The sequence below is a fragment of the Bidens hawaiensis genome, unplaced genomic scaffold, assembly GCF_021521415.1.
Source record: "Bidens hawaiensis isolate Kalapana, Puna unplaced genomic scaffold, B.hawaiensis_p1.1 tig00011073_1, whole genome shotgun sequence".
Taxonomy (NCBI): domain Eukaryota; kingdom Viridiplantae; phylum Streptophyta; class Magnoliopsida; order Asterales; family Asteraceae; genus Bidens; species Bidens hawaiensis.
Genome location: NW_027491853.1, coordinates 349,500 through 368,999, shown reverse-complemented (window position 1 = coordinate 368,999; position 19,500 = coordinate 349,500). Strand labels below are relative to the sequence as shown.

General features: G+C 34.2%; 1 protein-coding gene across 1 annotated transcript; it reads right to left on the bottom strand.

Annotated features, from left to right (window-relative positions):
* Window positions 1-8,467: 8,467 nt before the first annotated feature.
* Window positions 8,468-13,483, bottom strand: LOC143536961 (putative disease resistance protein At5g66900). Its single transcript, XM_077030832.1, has 6 exons — window positions 13,349-13,483; window positions 12,477-13,113; window positions 11,994-12,400; window positions 9,977-10,338; window positions 9,399-9,610; window positions 8,468-9,310 (listed from the first exon to the last, which is right to left on the bottom strand). Exons 2-6 carry the CDS (start codon window positions 13,111-13,113, stop codon window positions 8,484-8,486), a joined length of 2,445 nt encoding a protein of 814 aa, XP_076886947.1. The 5' UTR covers window positions 13,349-13,483; the 3' UTR covers window positions 8,468-8,483.
* Between the last annotated feature and the right edge of the window lie 6,017 nt (window positions 13,484-19,500).

Here is a 19,500-nt window from a genome sequence, read left to right as displayed (position 1 = left end):
CCTAGGTAGATTCCTTCTTTTATTGGTTTCGATCTTGTATTTAATTGCTTGTTTCTCGTTTGCTTGTTTATTTACTTTCTTAGTTTAATATTAGCTTAAAATTAGTTTAAAATCCCCCTTTAAACATTAATAATAAATAATCGTGTCGTAAGTCGAGTCTAATTAGTTAATTAACGTAATTTATAGAGTCCTGTGGGTTCGATATTCCGGACTTACTTAGCTTTAGTACAATTGACCGGTTCACTTGCCGGTGTTTTGTGTAGTTGAGTCTTAGGTCTAGTTTTTATTACTTGTTTAATTTAGTTGATATTTAATTGACTGTTTTTAGCCGCTGCTCGAAAAGTTCTTGAGAAGCATAAGGATGACTCGGCTGATGTCTCCTGCATTATGCTAGCCACCATGACTTCTGAGCTTGCTAAAGGCTTGGAAGACTTTGGTGCCTATGAGATGCTTGAGCAACTCAAGGGCATGTTCCTGAAACAAGCCCGTCAAGAACGATTCGACACCATGAAACAGCTCATTAGCTGCAAGATGGCAGAAGGGTCTCCCGTCAGTGCACATGTCCTAAAGATGAAGGGGCACATCGATCAGCTCAAGAAGCTTGATTATCCCCTGCCTGATGAGATGGCAGCGGATTTCATCCTCAACTCTCTCCCCAGCTCATACGACCAGTTCGTGATGAATTTCAACATGAATGGCTGGGTGAAGACAGTGCCGGAGCTTCATAACATGCTCAAGACGGCTGAGATGAACATTCCTTCTAGGACCAATCAAGTTCTGATGATTCGATCTGCTGGTGTCAAGAAGCCTAATCCCAAGAACCAGGGTTATAAAGGTAAAGGCAAGAAGAATGTTACCATTGCTGTCCCTTGTACACCAATGCTAACAAAGGGGTTCCAAAGATACCACTGCCGCCCCCCCTGAGGAGCGCCAGTGCCCCCGATGCAACCAAATGGGACAATGGATGCGAAACTGTCCCGAATACCTTGCTGAGATCAAGATGAAAAGAGCCAATGGTGAAGGCTCTTCTCGAGGTATTTCCATATACGTTATTAAACTTTTCACTGTCTCTAGCAACACATTGGTATTTGATACCGGATGTGGTTTCCACATCGTTAATGTCTTGCAGGAGCCTGAGAAGTGGAGGAAACTGAATAAAGTCAGCACGGAACTCATCGTTGGAGATGGGAAGAGAGTACCAGTTCTGGCAACTGGAGTATTTCATTTTACTTATCCATCTGGCCTAGTTTTTCCTTTAAATAATTGTTTGTATGCTCCTGGCTTGACAGAAACATCATTTCAGTTGCGTTGTTGTTTGAACAAGGATTTAAGTATGTTCTTAATGGCATGGCTATTTCTGCTTACTTAAATGATATCTTTTATTTCGAGGCTAAACCTTGACACGATATATATTAGATTGATGTTCAAACTAATAATAACGTATATATAATCTTTCAAAACGTATCCGATCTGGCATCAATGATACATTTCTATAGCATTGCCGACTTGGCCACATAAGCAAGGCAAGAGTTAAAAGACTCCAATCCGAAAGGATTCTTGAATCCACAGGACCAGACTCTTTTGACAATTGTGAGTCTTGCTTAGCTGGCAAACTCGCCAAAGACTCCTTCACTAATAAAAGTGAACGAGCAAGTGATATGTTAGGACTCATACATACTGATGTATGTGGACCTTTCAGAACCATGACTAGAAACCATGAAAGATACTTCGTTTCTTTTATCGACGATTATAGTCGATACGCTTATGTGTATCTTATGAAACACAAGCACGAAACTTTTGAAAAGTTCAAAGAGTTTCAAAGCGAAGTGGAAAAACAACTTTATAAAACCATTAAGATACTTCGATCAGATCGAGGTGGAGAGTATCTCAGCTCAGATTTCATCAGTCATCTAAAAGAGTGTGAAATTGTTTCACAGCTCACTCCACTTGGCACACCCCAACAAAATGGCATGAGCGAGAGGAGGAATCGAACTTTGCTAAACATGGTTCGAACGATGATATGTAGAACTAACTTGCCTCACTCCCTTTGGAGTTTCGCCCTTATGACCGTTTCCCGCATTGGTCAAATACTACTACCAAACGGTTATTACTTATTTCATCCTGATACAAATATGATTTATATCAAGAGGAAAGACCACTTCCTCGAGAAAGAATTTCTCGATCGTGGAACTGGAGATTATTTTGTCGATCTTGAAGAAATTCAAGAACCACAAACAACCGCTGAGAAGCTAGGGTGTCTGATCAACAAGTTGTTGTTGCTGATACATCAGACATGAACACGAGCGTTCGCAGAAGCACTAGGACTCTCACACCCAATCCTAGATACCTATGGCATCTGGATGGTCCGGAAGTCTTATTAGTAGCAGAGTCTGGCGACGAAGCTACTAACTACATATCTGCAATCTTGGATCCGGAATCTGAGAAACGTCGAGATGTCATGAACGCTGAGATGCAATATATTCATGACAATCAAGTCTAGAACTTGATTGAGCTAACCCCCGAAGGTCGGGCAATAGGGAGCAAGTGAATTTTAAGCAAGCATCTCGAAGCTGGAATCTTCACTTGATGAGAAAATCAAAGAGTTTGGTTTTATCAACAATGAAGATGAGCCTTGTGTTTACAGAAAGGCTAGCGGGAGCACTATATCATTCCTCATCTTGTATGTGTATGATACACTGATAATTGGAAATAACATTCCTATGCTTAAGGGAGTTAGGCACTGGTTGGAATCTTGTTTTGCAATTAAAGATCTTGGAGAAGCCGCATATATTCTGGGAATAGAAGATCTACCGAGATAGATATAAGTGACTTCTAGGGCTAAGTCATAGTACATACATAAGCAAAGTCATGACACGCTTCTCAATGGACAACTCCAAGATAGGAGCTGTTCCATTGCTAAAAGAACCGTTTTAGCAAATCGCAATCTCCGGCAACGGACATTGAAACAAAGCACATGCAAGCAATTGCATATGCTTTAGCGATTGGCTCTGTCATGTGCGCTATATTATGCACTAAACCTGACGTCTCGTAAGCGTGTTTGGAGGAGTGGAAAAGGAGCTCACTGTAAGGTTTTACACTGACGCTAACTTTCAGAATGACCGAAAAGTATCTCGCTCATAATCTGCTTGGATGAAGAAATTGATAGCCAACCTCGATCTGGTTCCAAGTTTAAGAAAAGGATCGACGTGATATGTGATAACACAGGTGCTATTGCTCAAGCCAAAGAGCCCAATTATCATCACATGGTCAAGCACATTTTTAGTTCCACTATATGCGAGAAATATTGGAACGAGGTGACATCTAGCTGACTCGTTCACTAAGACGATGACTCAGGACAAGCATACAGATGCTATCGGGCTTAGACTTGCTAGTGATTTATTTTGATTTAGTATTTATGGATGTATGAACGTTTAATCAGTTGTACTTCTCTGTTCACTTTTGATTTAATGGTTAAATGCAAACGTTGAATAATACAACTGTGTTCATTTTAATACGTTTAATCCGTGAATATTGTATTCTAAATTATCCGTAGTCGGTCAGACTCGTGGGAACGATTCTGAATTAAGACTATTCTGACTTTGGACTCAAGCAGTTGATTTCCAAACTCACAGACCTCATTATGAATGACGTTGGATGTAACTCGCATCAAATCATCTTCATGGATCTTGATCATGAGATGTTTTGATAATAGTATGCTCATTTAGTATCCTTAGACCTGAGATACATATTAGAACTTTCGTTTACCGAGGAATATTCTTTGATCATGTCAACCGCTGTTGCGTAACTGCCAGCCATAAAGGCATTGATTTGGAATGTTCTAAGGTTCAGTGGGAGTTGTATGTAGTCAAGATGGGATTATGTACTCTTACATTAAAATGTAACAGTTAGACATATTGGCGCCTTCGTTGATTCAAACTGGTAAAGTGTGAGGCCTCACCCAAACTTAATGTGTGTTTGATTGGACCACTTTGACTCTATATCGAGAACTACAATAATTGAACACTATATGAGATTGATTTGATCCATGTCTCAATGTTCAATTGATGTCTTATACAGAAAGGATATATGACAACGATTACTATAAATTCATTATCTTGCAATAAGGTATTCCAAGATACTTTGGTTTTGGATTTAAAAATGTCATATTTGGTTGGGGACAGCTATGTGTAGCTAGAACGCCTCTAGCTGTTAGCGTTGTGATACTTGACCCAAATCCGTCCAAGTGGGAGACTATTGGATTTTGTGGTCGGTTCGGGTAAAGTCAACGCGGACCGACCCGAATATGACCCGGTATGAGTTACACCGAGGATAACAAACTTTAAGCTCACTTAAACGTTAACTGAGCCGACTCAATCAATTAGAACAATAAGAGGGTGGATTAAGCTTTGATTTGGTAATTGGGCTTAAAGCCCAATGGGTTCAAATTGTTTAAACCTTAATTATTTATCTATATATAGTATAATCATATTATATTATGAAAGTGAAGATATCCAAAAATAAACCCTAGTCCACCACATTTTCCGGCGCTGCTTTCCGGTGACGTTTTTCCGGCCACCGGAATCTCGTTCCACCTTTCTTCTCGGGCTACTGGCCGTCTCACACCACCACCGCAGCCCCTAAAGACCATTGGTCTTGCTCTCTGCTGCTGTCAGCCGTCCTTTCCCCGTACTCCGGCGACCCATGTTTTTCCGTCGACCCTATTCCGGCCGCCAAGTTATAGGAGCTGATGTTGCTGCGCTTTATCGCAGTTCCACCACCACCGTAACAGCACCTCATTGGAGCTGCTGCTGTTCAGACGTGTGCTGCCACACCGCCGCCTCTCGTCGCCGTGTCACCACCGTCCACAGCCACTATAACAACCAGAGTTTCGTTGGTTTGTTGATTGAGTCGATCTCCTAGCTCGGTTTGTTATCTCTCGGTGTCTTCCCGGTTTCGATAACCGAGGTATAAAACCTTAATCTTTAATCTATGGTTGTTTTACTATTTGTGTTTAATCGTACTTGTTTAACGTTGTAATCGGATCCGGGTTTTGGGTTTCGGTTTTTGGTTCGTATTAATCGTTAATATTCCGCTGCGCTTTATAGTTCGTTTATACATATATATTAATATTGTTTAATATCTATCGAAACGAAATTATAACTAAAATGGGTTTGAAATTACTTAACCGTTTTCATTCCGAACAACCTTTGAATCCCAACATCAACCAATATCGAAAATTGAAAGTGTTAGTTAATATGTATAAGTTAATAGTATTAAAAACTAATATCGGTAATTTAAATAAAGCTAGTTGGGTTCAATACATAATAAAGAATCAGGCAGGCTACACATCTTATGTAAACCTAAAGGAGGCTATTCATTCAATTCAATTTTAAACAAAATAAGTTATATTAAAAGTTTTCATTTATGAAGTATGTATTCTTATCTTTACTTAATTTTGTTCTAATTAGATTATTTTATAGTAATAGTTTAAATATAATAACTACATATAAATTTGGATTTTTGATATGTTAGAATAATTTCTAATAGTTTATTTTACTTTGAAATATTTGTGTTATATAATTGTTTACTATCTTTTTTCCGTGTCTATCAATTGCATTAATTTGAAAAACTTCTTTTAAAAAAGAGTTAACTTCAAAGGGTTGAGTTATAATAAGAAGAAGATTAATTTTGTTAGAAATGACAAGAAATAATCGTGTCCATTCATTTTAGAATTGAATGGTTGAGATTAGATTAGAGAGAAAATTAAGTGTAAAACAAGGATAAGAGCATAATAGGGAAAATACAATTGTTGATTTCTCTCTCCACATGCAAGGCACATGTCAAATTCCTCCATCATTTTAAAACGTCCATAACTTTTTTATACGACATTTTTTTAAAAACAATTTCACCTTAATAACGAGTGTTTTTTTTATCTTTTATATGAGTACCACATTGCTATATAAAAATTAAAAAAAGATTCATGGGTTTTTATAAATTGTGTTTTAACAAAATTGTGTTTTACAAAATTGTGTTATATAATTGTGTTTTATTTTTTCATAATGTTTTTTACATTGTTATTTAATTGTGTTTTTCATTGTGTTTTTGTTTTTGTCGTTGTGTTTTTATTTTCATAGTGTATTTTCCATTGTGTTTTTTACATTGTGTTTTTTCATAGTGTTTTCCATTGTGTTTCCGGCGAAATTTCCGAAGACTTTTCCCGCAAAGTGGTGGCGGTGGGTGGTGGTGGTTGTAGGAGATGAGTGAAAATTTAAGTGGATTTTAATATTAATTAGTGAGTTTTGAAATTAAATTAAGTGGGTTTTCAATATTAAGATAGTAGATTAAAATACCGCCCTTCCTAGCTTTTTAGAATAATCAAACTTCTTATTTGAACCTTTCTCAACTTCAAATACTAATGAAACTAATAATAATTAAAAAAGGGTTCATATAATTGAAAGTTGAAACAGTTTTTCGTGATCATTTACAATCAGACGATTTTTTATCGAAAAAGACCATTGAAGATGTGATTGATCAGAACTTATCAACTTGTGATATTTCTGGGTTGACTCGGTCAAAGTCAGCTTTTTTGTAAAGTATTATCAACTTCAAGGAATAAAGCAAACGTGTAGACTAAAGCAAGGAAATTAAAGGTGTATTTTGCATTTGTTCTATGGTCTATATTGCAAGGTTAAGAGTTAGGATGAGCTTTTCCTCGAAAATTTCTTGTGTTTTTGTTTGGACAGGCTAGACATAATATTATTCTTTTTAAGAAAAATGAGAAGTTTAATTATTTAGTATTTGTTTTTGACTTTTTTCTAAGTGATCATCTTCTCTATAATTAAATTAAGTAATTTTATCTCCGTCATATAAGTAAAATAAACGTTACGCAGAGGGTTTGGACTTTGGTCGGTTGGTGATGGATCACTTATCAAATACACGAACATAAGTCTCTTATATATCAACACTACATGTATACCTAAAGATCATGCATTCATGATCAAATGCTAACATAATTGTGTAGTAATCAGCTAGAAGTACAATGAAGCAAATCATGTCAATGTATTTTGTCACCGTAATTGGTTACCAACTGAATTGTGTGTCACATCGTGTTGTTAATGGTCGCTATATCTAATTTGATCAAGGGACTCCTTAACAGTCACCATAGTTAATCCAAAGAGTGGTCTACTTACTCGACCATGTAGAAAATTGTATCATCTGTCGGTTAATGTTCTTATCGAAAGAGTTTAACATATATGATATTGATGTGTATCAGTTTTGGCAATAGATAGAATCATATAATAACATCAGGAGATTAATAGGGAGATATTAGAGACTTAATTTACATCTTTATTCGATCATAATCATTTCCGTTAACCCAAGCAAGGTCTTTTATAGGCGCCTTAAGATCAAATGAAATATAAACATAAAGTAAAACACTCACCCTATATATTTAGAAAACAACCAACAGAAAATTAAAAATGCATATTGTAAGCAAGGTAATAATACACGTTGCATGGAGTACAAGCGGGCAAGCAGGATGTTTTATGATGGCATGGTGATGGGTTTCAAGAGTACGTATCAGATATATGTTTAAACTCATATATATTGTGGTGATTAACATCGAAATGTTACTTAATAGTTTTATTTATCAGCTCCGGCCTTTCTACCTTTAAAAATACGTAAAAACTGTTTCGAATAAGTTATTCATATTCAGTTCAAATTTGGGTCTATTTGAACTAATCGAATTAAAAAAGTTCAAAATTATATATGACACTATATAAAAAAACATCCCTAAACTAATATCTTATAATATGGTATAAAAAACTCAGAAAGAACCCAAACCCATATACTCTATAAAGAGGAAAAAAGCTGTATATAATGTGAATTCGGGTAGAAGCAAATCCACTGGAGATCATACTTAAAGCTGAAGTAGTTACTCGAGTCGTATAACCCGAAATTCAAATTCTTCTTTCGATTTGAGTTCGAATTGAATTTCAGGTTATTTAAGTCCAAACCGAATAATTAAAAACCACTTACTCTCTTCTTAAATTATTAACTTTTTATCTCAGAAGTTTTTATTTTCCTTTCTTCTTAAACCGCCAGCCACATGCCACCTTAACCATCGTTAACGACCACCACCACCACCACAAGTCCACCACCGCCTCTTAATCCAAGTACACTATTACAGGTCATGATCATTTGGTCCGTGTAGAACAACAATAAAAGTGGTTCTAAACCTACACCCTTCAAGATGTCATCTAAAAAAGAGCTCAAACATCACCAAAGTACACAAAACATAGTCATATTCATACATATCATATCCTACATTACATAATCATATGAAAGCTACATATGTTTTAATCAATATCATACATAACAATTATAGCACACAGATGAAACCTACATACGTTTTAAACAATATTATTAGTAACAATTATAGATACAACGAAAAACGACCACCAGATTCCAGGCCATCCAAGCTACTACCCCACTATTTTCTTAAAGTTAGCGAGTCGGTCATCTTCAACAACACCAATCTTCACATCAGATAAATCACTTTCATAATAACGCCATAAATAAGACGTCTCTTCGTCACAAATCACATCTTCTAACAAAGATAAATTGGTCACAGAAGCTGGCAATTCTTCGAGTCTATGACAACCACTCATCTTCAACACCCTCAATCCCTTAAGCTCCCCAATCTGATCTGGCAGTGAGTTTATACTCAAACAATCAGAAATATCAAGAAACACCAAATTACAAAGGTCCCCAATTGACTCGGGTAATTTGACCAATCGTGTACATGAATGAACCCTCAGTATTTCCAGATTCGACAGAGACCCGAGTCCTTTAGGAAGAGCTTCAAGTTCGTGACAGTTAGTGATTGTAAGTTTCCTAAGATAAGCAAGATTGCAAATGCTAGCAGGCACTTGTTTCAAATCATAACAACCATCAAATTCAAGTTCTTTGAGATTCGGTGGCATAAAAGAAAAGTCAACGAATGCATTACCGATCTTGCATATGATAAAGGAAAGCTTCTGCAAGTTCTTCAATTCACAAATGGATTGAATTGATGAAGAAAGTGAAACGTGCTCGAGTCTTATGCTTTTTAAGTTGGATAGAAAACTAATAAAAGTGAGTTCATGCAGTTCAGAAGGATAAATCCCGTAGCTTGTGATGTTTAACGCCTTCAATCGGTTCATTTTTTTTATGAAGTGGGGTAATGTGTAGTTTTTACCTCGCGGGTTTAATATCAAAACTTCAACTTTTGGTGCGTTAAGATCATTCCAATTACAGGAAAATGTTTCATCTGCAAACAAAAATTCAGATATTAGATACAGTTACTATAACTGTACTGGCATATGATATGATTCCATGATTTGGATTAAGAAATAAACCTGTTGTAACAGACAGAAGACGAGCAGAAATTGGTTGTTGGTTATATTCAATCCACCAAGTCGGTGTAATGTTTGCATGAATTTCTATAAACAATCGTTTTCTTTGCGGTATTGGCTCTTGGCTACTCAGATGAATGGCTAATTCTCTTAACAAATCATGTTGTGTGACATAGTGCTCGTTACCGTAACCTTCAATTTCACTAGCATCGCTCCTTAAATAATCAAACAATAAAGTCAGTACAAATGAAGAAAACAGATAATTAAATCAATCTAGGGTACTAGGGGCGCAGCTCGGGTAGTCGATTGAGTAGTTCGTAAAGTGGTGCAACTGAATCAGCAAATGGTTTCGGCTTGGATTTTCGGGTACTGCTCAACAACGGTTTCAGCTTGGAACGTGATTGCGTTGGTAGTCAATTCACTTGATCAGGCAGTTTTGTTCATGCCAAACACCACCCAACCAATTCGGGTTTATTTTGGTAGTTTTGAGTTGTCTCCAAGTGAATAGTTGGCAGATTTGGGTAATATGGGTAGTGAGATATGTGCCCCGAGTACCCTTATACGATATTAATTTTCTTAACCTTGATATTTTAAGATTGAGAAGATTCCTTGAAGAAAGTTCAAGAAGGTATTCAATTGTATACATTCCTTCCATGTCTAGATTGTATAACTCGGCCCATATATCCACAAAAGCAGAAGCTGCAATCTTTTCATCTTCCGGAAACGAACCCAAATCAAGAAAACATTCACGGGCAATCGGCAAAGATTCAAGCGCGTCAACACTCACCTGAAGGCTTAACAATAACTGGCTATTTGAGTGAAAGATAGTTTGACCTTCTGACCATTTGTTCAAAGTTGTTCTCCATGTGAGCTCATCTTGACCGCGTAGTGATGCAACGACCACTGTGAGAGCCAATGGAAATCCTTTACAGCTCTTGACCATCTATAAAGAAAACCAAAGTCATAGTGTACTGGGTGATATGTAAATTTAGTGTATGGATCTAAGCGAGCCTTGGATTCGTTACAAGATCTGGTTAAGGCGAGTCGCTAGTGAGATATTTTATTAAATGTTTTGGGCGTGAGTACATGCAAGTTGAGAATTTGAAATATTGTATGCATGCTAGATGAGTTCCTAAACAAGTTAATTGTTTTTGAGTGTATGCACGCTAACGTTTTTGTGAGTTGGCTGTATGATCCAAAAGAGGCTACATGTTGGTTGAGTTACTGCTCACTTCCGTGGAAGAGTTAAAATGCTGTAGCAGAACTGTAAGCCATGCGCCAGCAGGTAATAGGCACGGTGAAACCCCTAACAATTAATAAGCCAATCTGTAGTAAAGATTTTTAGAAAACCTTTGAAGTTAAATGAGCTTGTTATGGTATGTCTTTGTTTGCAAAGTAAACGGTCTTTAAAGTATTTTATATGTTTAAAGCTCGAACTCACCAGCTTACACTGGTCTATTTTAGCGTGTATTTCAGGAAGTAAAGAGAACCCTAGTTGAAAAAGGGAAAGTGGAAAAGTAAGGCATTAACTGGCTAATCTGAAAAAAAGGCTCTTTGCATTCAAATAGAACTCTGATCAAGGGCGTCCCATAGCAAGTGATGGGCGATGGGTGTGCAACCGCACAGGGCCCGATTTCTCAGGAGGTCGACAATTGTTCAAGTAATCCAGTCTATTGCCTTTCTCTAGTATTGACTATTTTTTTATAATCTATTGATTAATAATCGATCAATATTCAACAGGTTTAGGTTTGTCCAAATTAATAAACAGGTTCAATCGAGAATCGTTCAAGTCTACATAAACTCGACAGGTTCATCCAATTGATTATTTGCTTGATTATATGATTTGATTAATACTTAAATTATATGATTTGTTTGATTATTGATTATTCTTTACTGATTATTGATAAATAATCGTTCGACAGGTTTCTGATTTGTCCAAACCGATAAACAGGATCATTCGACATTGTTCAAGTCTCATCAAATTGACAGGTTTCTCCAAATGTCCAATAGATAACATGATTAAGATTTGATTGATATTTAGAGTAATATTAGATTATATCAATATGATTAGAATAATCCTTAGATTATATGATTAGATATGATTTATGTTCGATATTTTGATATAGCATACTTTAGAATAACGTTAGCTAATAGCTGGAAACCGATATGAATTTCAGAAATTATGCATTCTAAACAACTATCCGGTAGTCAAAACATAAAAAGAGAAAAATAAATCAAGAATTAAGAAGTTTTTCCAAAGACAATAATTTTTTTGTTTATTGTTATCAAAATTATCTTCCTGTTATTGAATTCCTTTGCATATATATCAGTTTATATTTTAGGGACCTATTTTCTCCTAATCGCACAAGGTAACTGAATTCGCAGGGAATGGCCCTGACTCTGATTTAGTTGTTTTAGAAAACAGTTAAATTTTTTTATGTGAAAACGTCAAGGTTTTACTTTTGAGACTACCGTTGTGTAACACTTAGTTTGGGATGTGTGAATCCAACACAAGTCATCCACGGGGAAACCGAGGTGTGACAATAATCATGTCACATACACAAATATATAGTTTAAGAAATGATTTTGAACTCTTACTTTGATAATGAGATCATCAGGTACATTAATTTGATTTGCGTCACATGTAAACGCTGAATGGTTAAGAAGAGTCCTTGCATCTTCATCGTTTAACAAGCCCAATTCATATGTGGAACCGAGACTCGGAAACAAAAACCTTGATGTGACCAGGATTTTGTAACCCGGGATTGGGAATTTAAGATCCTGAATTATCGATTGAGATTCACACCATACGTCATCCAAAACCAGTAATATCTTTTCTGATCCCATTTGACTCAAAACGTTCTTTAGCTGGTTCTTTGCTTCTTCATCAGTTTCAAACTCGCAATCGTTTACACGAAAATGATGTGTAAGTATTTTCTGAACAATAGTCTTGAGAGAGGTTGTTCTAGAAACAGTAACATACACAATATTGTCACCAAAAATACCTGCAAATTAATATTACAGTTAAACTAATTGGAAAAAAATAAATACTAAGTTAATAAGACAAAAAAAAGTTTATACCTTTAATTTCATTATCATGGCAAAGCATCTTTGCAAGTGTCGTCTTCCCACAACCTCCTGGAGCTGAAACCGAGACCACCTGATTCGCGTCTTTGAGAAGCACACGTTTCAGTTCTTTAAGATGAAAATCAAAGCCGACGATGAACTCCGGGAGCTCTGGAACACTGCCAGAACTCGATAATCCACTTGGCTGTTTAGTAATACTTGAAAGTACCCGATCCATTTTGCGGCCAAAAGCATGAATATCAGTCTGAGTCCTCCTAATACCGGTACTCGTGTCATCCTGTAATTCATCATGAAAGAACCTTAACAGTTCATGGTCCAAGTGAATCAACTTATTTTCATGCGCTAACTTCTCATTCACAAACCAAATCTTGATCGTTGAGCACTCGGAAACCGACTTTTTACCACTTTCCAAATGATTTACGAACGTTTCGATATCGTGTTTGGGGCGGTCCAACACTTTGCTCAATCGACTGGTTTCATGTAATATCGAGTCAATTTTACTTAAAGTTTCGTCTAGGCGGTTGAGCGGGGTTCTAAATTTGGGTGTTCTCTTGGTTTCTGATGCCACTGCTTGGTGTAAGTCTATAGAAGCAGTTTTTAAAGCCATCAATTGTGCACTTTGTACAACCATCTGCTAAAACCACAAGTAATTTATAAAAGCCCCAAATAACAGATACAAAAGTCAAAACAAAACCCTAGCAATCAATTCTCAAATTCGGATGCAATAGAGTGAGATAAAATAAAGAGCAATAAGTTATGTTCCTGAAACCGGTGATTCAATATTTGCAAGTAAAATTATTTTCCTAGGGCCTAATTATGAGACTTGAAAATTGTCCAGTCAATAATAATAATAATAATAATAATACCTTGGGGAAATTGTTAACTTGTTCCTTGTGATGGTTTATACCTTTAGTTTGTTGTTATAATTACGGAACCTCGGAGGAAGGAACGTTGGACGCAGTTGCTTTAATGGAGGATCAAGTCTCTGTTAATCTTCTTACCTTACCTGCTATTTATATAGACGCTATACTAGTTGTCGTGGAAAATTCGTCATTGACTTGCCTTCACTTCTGGTCATGTTCGTAAAAGAAAGCATCACATTATTTACAATAAAATTAATTAATATATCATTTTTTAAGTGAAAAATAGATTTAATAGTTTCCTTCGTCATTCTCGTTTCAAAAAAAACGAAGAAAATACACAATGCAGAAAAAAAAGACACAATGATGAAGATTAACAAAAGACACAGTTGTAAATCAAAAGACGCAATATATAACACACTGTTGAGTAATATATACAAAGTAAAAAAAGACACAATGTCAACGAAAAATACAAAATCAATTACGAAAATAAACACAAAACACATTGATAAACAAAAATATACAATGATTTTTTTACTCAACATTGTGTCTTTTGTTTAGAACGGGAAAAACGGGAGAAACATTATTGTTTTTTTTTTTACTTTTAATTTTGAGTTATAATTTTTTTATTAACTTTTTGAGGAAGGCTTTTTTTACCATAATTCATTTTCATCCTTCACATTTTTGTTTTCTTTTATTGAATAACATGAAACAAAATTTGTGTACCAAGTTTTTTACACATTTTTAAACTATTCACAAACTTTCTTTGCATTAAGTTCATAAATATGCATGTACTAAGATTTTTTAGAATTGGTAATTATCTTCCTTCTCTTTCTTATTTGATATCTATATGTTAAGAAGATAATTATGAAATTCTAAAACATAATTAACTGAATCTTAACGTCTAATATGAAATACATTGTTTAGTTTTATTGTATTGGATTCACACATAGTCAAAAATGTACATAAGTATTTAATATTCTAACAACTTTTTCTAAAATTTACAACCACCGAAAAACATTAGAAATTTACATGAAATGTTTACGCAGAAACAACATTTTTCTTCCAATGCATCGCATTGCGCCTTTGCATATCTTTATACGGGTTGTTTGATACTTGTGTGTTCATGGAAATTGAGTTAGCACATATTTAATCAAACATGTCATTTAATGAACAGGTGTATATTTTTACGCGTTTTTAATCACTTTTGTTAGCGCGTCTAACCATAATTGCATTAGAGGCAACAACCTACCTAACAAAGAAAATGTTATCTAATTTCATATTGCGTGCTTATTTCTATGCATTGTTTCTCACTTTCATTGATGTCTATTAATGCCATTAGGTTGTTGACCTATCCAATGGAGTGTTTATTAAGTTCACGGGATTTTTGAGGATATGTCAAAGAAATTTATACATAGATGTTTTCTATTTAGCTTTGTGTAAGAGTCTTTTGGTTCGTGACTTTTTTTTTCCACAATAACTGGAATTTTGTTATAGAAATTAAAATATGGAGGAAGTTGATTTGAAATTATTTTTTTCAAAAAAAAAAAAAAAATAGTATGGAATTTAAGAACGTTTTAAAACTTATGATCGGGATGTATTCTTAATGTGTTCGGTAAAAAATATCATAAGAGAAGTTGGAATATAACATCACTACTACCACCCATTATCCCGTATTAGTCATCACAGCCCCTTTGTCGTCTCACTGCTACCAGTTTTTGTCTTCATCTCTACACCCCTGCCACCATTTTTTGCCTTCATCTCTATCTCTCTCGTAGGAGATTTTGTTTACATCTCCCTTCATCTCATGTTTGGAAATTCGCGTTGCTCCATTAGTCCATTACAATCTTGATATGTTTGGAAATTCAAATTTCTTCTTTGTCCCTTTAATTACTCGTCTTCGGCTCCATGTTAGGGAATCGAGACGATATGTTTCTTAACTCGTTGCCTCCCCTCCATATTAACTCATAACCCGTCGCCTCCCCGTCATTTTAGCTCAAAACCCATCGCCTCCGCTCCATGTTAGCTCAAAACTCGTCGCATCCACCCTATGTTAGCTAAAAAAAATCTACCTTTTTCTTTACTAAAAACATGAATTCAAAACTTAATTGAAAGGTATTTGAATATTTTATATTTTATTGGTTTTTAAGTTCTTATATATTGAATTTTGAATAATAATATGATTTAGAAAAGTCATGTATATCATCAAATTATTTTACGTGTACCTTTCTTAGATTAATTTTTTAAATAACAAGATATATTAGATTTAATTTTTTAGCTAACATTGGGTGGAGGCGATGTGTTTTGAGCTAACATGGAGCGGGAACGATGAGTTTTGAGCTAACATGACGGGGAGGAGACGGGTCATGAGCTAATATGGAGAAGAGAAGGCGAGTTAAGAAACATATCGTCTCGATTCCCTAACATAGAGTCGAAGACGAGTTATTAAAGGAACAAAGAAAATTTTGAATTTTGAATGAAATATTTGGAATCTCCCTCTAAAAAATTAGACATTTTAGGAATTTTCTCCATAAATTAAATATCATATCATAAAGTAAATGTCTTCACGCGCATAAAATGAATTAATTAATTACACATAGTAAATAATAAAAAATAAAAACTATTTTGATATTTCGCGTGTTTAAAAAGGATATAATGATATATGATAGATATTCTTTTTAAATCTAGTTAATTATAAGGGTGGATAGAAAACCGAATTGACTGAATCGAAACTAAACTAACTAAGAAAACTGTAACGAAAAAATTGAACCAAAACATTAACCGACTGTTATTTTTATGTTTTTTTTATAAAACGAATTTTCGGTTATGATTAGGTTTTTCATATTTAAACCATCGAAAAAAACCGAACCGAACCGATTGATGGTGACAAAGATTATTAAGATGAGAAATTGACTAAACTTTGAAGATAAAAGATAAATAATATATGAATGAAGATTGAGGCTAAACTTATAATGTTTTTTAATTAAGAACTGTGTTAAATTTTAAACTATATTTAATAACTTTGTATTCGTATAATTTCACGTATCTATTTTTTGTTTTTTGAATTAAATATATATGTAGTACTCTAATGCGTTCTTATACAAGCTTAAAATATGCGTTTTCAACTTCTTCTTTTTTTTGCAATGTCTACACATAATTGAAATAAAAACAAAAATAACCAAACCGAAACCGAAAATAACCGGAAAACCGAATAGTTTGTATATTCAAATAAACGCTTACTTCGGTTTCGGTTTGGGTTTCGTCAAATAATCGAAACCAAACCATGCTCAACCTAGTTAATTCAATCCTAAACTCGTATTTTTTACTTAGTTTTCTCGTGTAACATACTTGAACCCAAAACCTCTCAGCTCATTGGTGTTTTAGAGGATGTCTTTGTTAACTGGCCACCAACCTCATTAGTACATGTTAAAACTGTTTGTTAACGTTTTTTCTATTTCTATTTTATATATTAAATAAAATCCATATCGAGTAAAAGATGTGGCACATATATTTAGAATATCGGAACTTTTCTTAAATTATAACGAATGAAAAACATAGGAAATTTTCATTAAATGTATATGAAGAATACAAGTTTTCCAAAGTGTTGTTACTCTTCTTCGCTTATCTGTCTTCCAGTTGTTTGTTGCTTGTGTTCTCATCGAGATTGCATCGCGTATAACGACATGTCAACAATTCTAACCAAACATGAAATTTGATGGATGCGTGTATCTTTCTATGCCGTGTTTTTCACTTGTATTGGGTGTTTCGTCGAAATTGTGTTAGAAGCAATGTCATACCCAACCAAGAAAATGCCATATCATTTCATCTTGGGTGTACATTGCTACGTGTTGTTACTCGCATTTATTTATGTGTACTATAGTCATTAGACTTATCAATGAAGGGTTACCTTTAATTCATGAAATTTGGACAAACATATCTAAATATAGAAAGTTATAGATGGAAGTTTTCCTTTTAGCTTTGGGTAAAAAGAGTCTTACAACTCCTTCGCGTCTATTTAATTTATATAATAAAAGGCCCTAACATTACATTAAACTTTATAATGTTTAATTAAAAAAATCACAAATAATTTGCAAACAAGAAAAATAACTTAAAGTCATTGTACATAAAGTTTTAATGATGTGTTGTTCCTTACTTAATCAATACTAAATTAAATTAAATTATTCGTGTTTCTCTATCCCTTTTTCTTGCTTTCTCTTTCATCTTCTCTTCCATCGTATCTACTATAAAATTTTATAAATTTATACAAATATGCATGACAACTGACAATATTATTCAAGTTTCTCTTTGATTTTCACATAATATGCGCATGTGGTTGTAGTGTTAGATCAATTTCAAAGTACACACGTATTTTACAAAAGCATGATATGTACATGTACGAGAAAGTAAAGCTAGGCGAAGTTTATTGGCATGTAAGCTTATCATTGGGTAGTTATGTACATGTGGTTGTAGCGTTAGATCAATCTCAAATTTCAAAGTATACACTTTATAAAAGCTTTACATGTAAATGAAAGTAAATCCAGGCAGTTTTTATTGGCATGCAAGCTTATTATAGGGCATTCATGTCTTTAAGCAGTTTTTACCACCGGTTATGCATACCCACTAATTTCAATGAATGACTCACATGTGAACCTATAAGAGCATTCCTAGCCAATTCCATATAATCCTCTTTAGAATTTAGATAAAAAACACAATTCTGTAAATAAGAGCATTCCCAGCCTATTCCATATATTTTTCCCTATAATTTAGCTAAAAACCTCATTGCGTAAATTTATCTATCATTTTTTTAAAAAAGCTTTCACATTCTATTCCCTATTCATATCCATAATTTTTTTTAATTATTTTTTCTCTCTTTTGTCTTGTTATATAGTATATGATGATTGAGAGATAGTTGATATATTATATGATATGAATCAAAAGTGAGATCCTATATTTAAGTTTTTACTATAGTTGTCATATAACTCATCCATAAAATAGGAAATGGATTAAAGAGGTGATTTTGATGGTTTTCTCAAAATGAACACTAAATTATATAGGTTTAACAACTTTAGAGAATGAGCTGAGAATCTCTGATAATGCACAAGATAAGTGAAAAAATGATCCATAGGCGGTATTAATCATAATACCATTTTTGAATAATTTAGATTGTACTTTTTGTGTTAATTAGGCTACTATGCTGATTATGTTTTATTTCAATTATGTTTGCATTTTCATTAGGAGTGTAGTCAATATTCGATTACTTTGACCAAATTAAATAGTTTAGTGAGTTACTTGAATAATATGCGAATGGAGGCTAATGGTAATGTTAAGAACAACTTTTATATATGATACTAACATTTCTTTCATACAAAAAAATTCTTATATAAGAAAATATTGTGTTCACACTAAGACAAAAGGCCAACGGACAATAACTTGTGCCGCCTGTTTTGAATCGCCTTAGGATTCATATGGGTTTGATCTAAACGTTAATTTAAACGTATCTATCAATATATGATATATGAGCTTTATCAAACACTTACCGAAACGTATATAACATTCTTAACATATCTATCTATACGATGAATCTTAATAATTAAATATTGGTTTAATTAGATAATAAAGATAACAAAAGGTAAAATCGAACACAAACTCACAAATATATAAAATATTGTCATAAAACTTATTAAACAATTTAGTTGTTTTATTATCGTACGTCTAGTTGTTTTAATATCCTACGTTATCGTTACTTTTTTATTTTTTTTGCCACTAATATTAATCTTTAAGTTATCTTTTCATTTTCATCAGGCCAAACGTAGTGGGCGAAGGTTGGGGGCGAAATGGGACGAGGAAGGGCGCAAACACCACCCCCAGGCGATTTTTGGACTATTTGGGGCGAGGGTGGAGTTTACTTATCGCCGGCGAGAGTTGAATAATAATAATATAATAATAATAATGTTACCGTTGGGGATAACGTCTATAAAAAAAAAATAAATTAAAAACTTAATATAAATATCAAACCAATTAAACCATGTTCACCATATCATACACAAACCCAAACATAAAAGTACCAATCATTTTTATTATTTTCATACTTCTTCAAACTCAATAAGTTCCCCGGATTCCACGAACTCTGCCGAGATTTGGGATCAATTAATCAACGA

Coding starts and splice junctions, on each gene's coding strand:
- LOC143536961 (XM_077030832.1), bottom strand. CDS start 13,113: ATGGTTGTACAAAGTGCACAATTGATGGCTTTAAAAACTGCTTCTATA. Junction 12,401..12,476: donor CCATGATAATGAAATTAAAG/GTATAAACTTTT, acceptor ATTAATTTGCAG/GTATTTTTGGTGACAATATT. Junction 10,339..11,993: donor CTGATGATCTCATTATCAAA/GTAAGAGTTCAA, acceptor TTTTCTTTATAG/ATGGTCAAGAGCTGTAAAGG.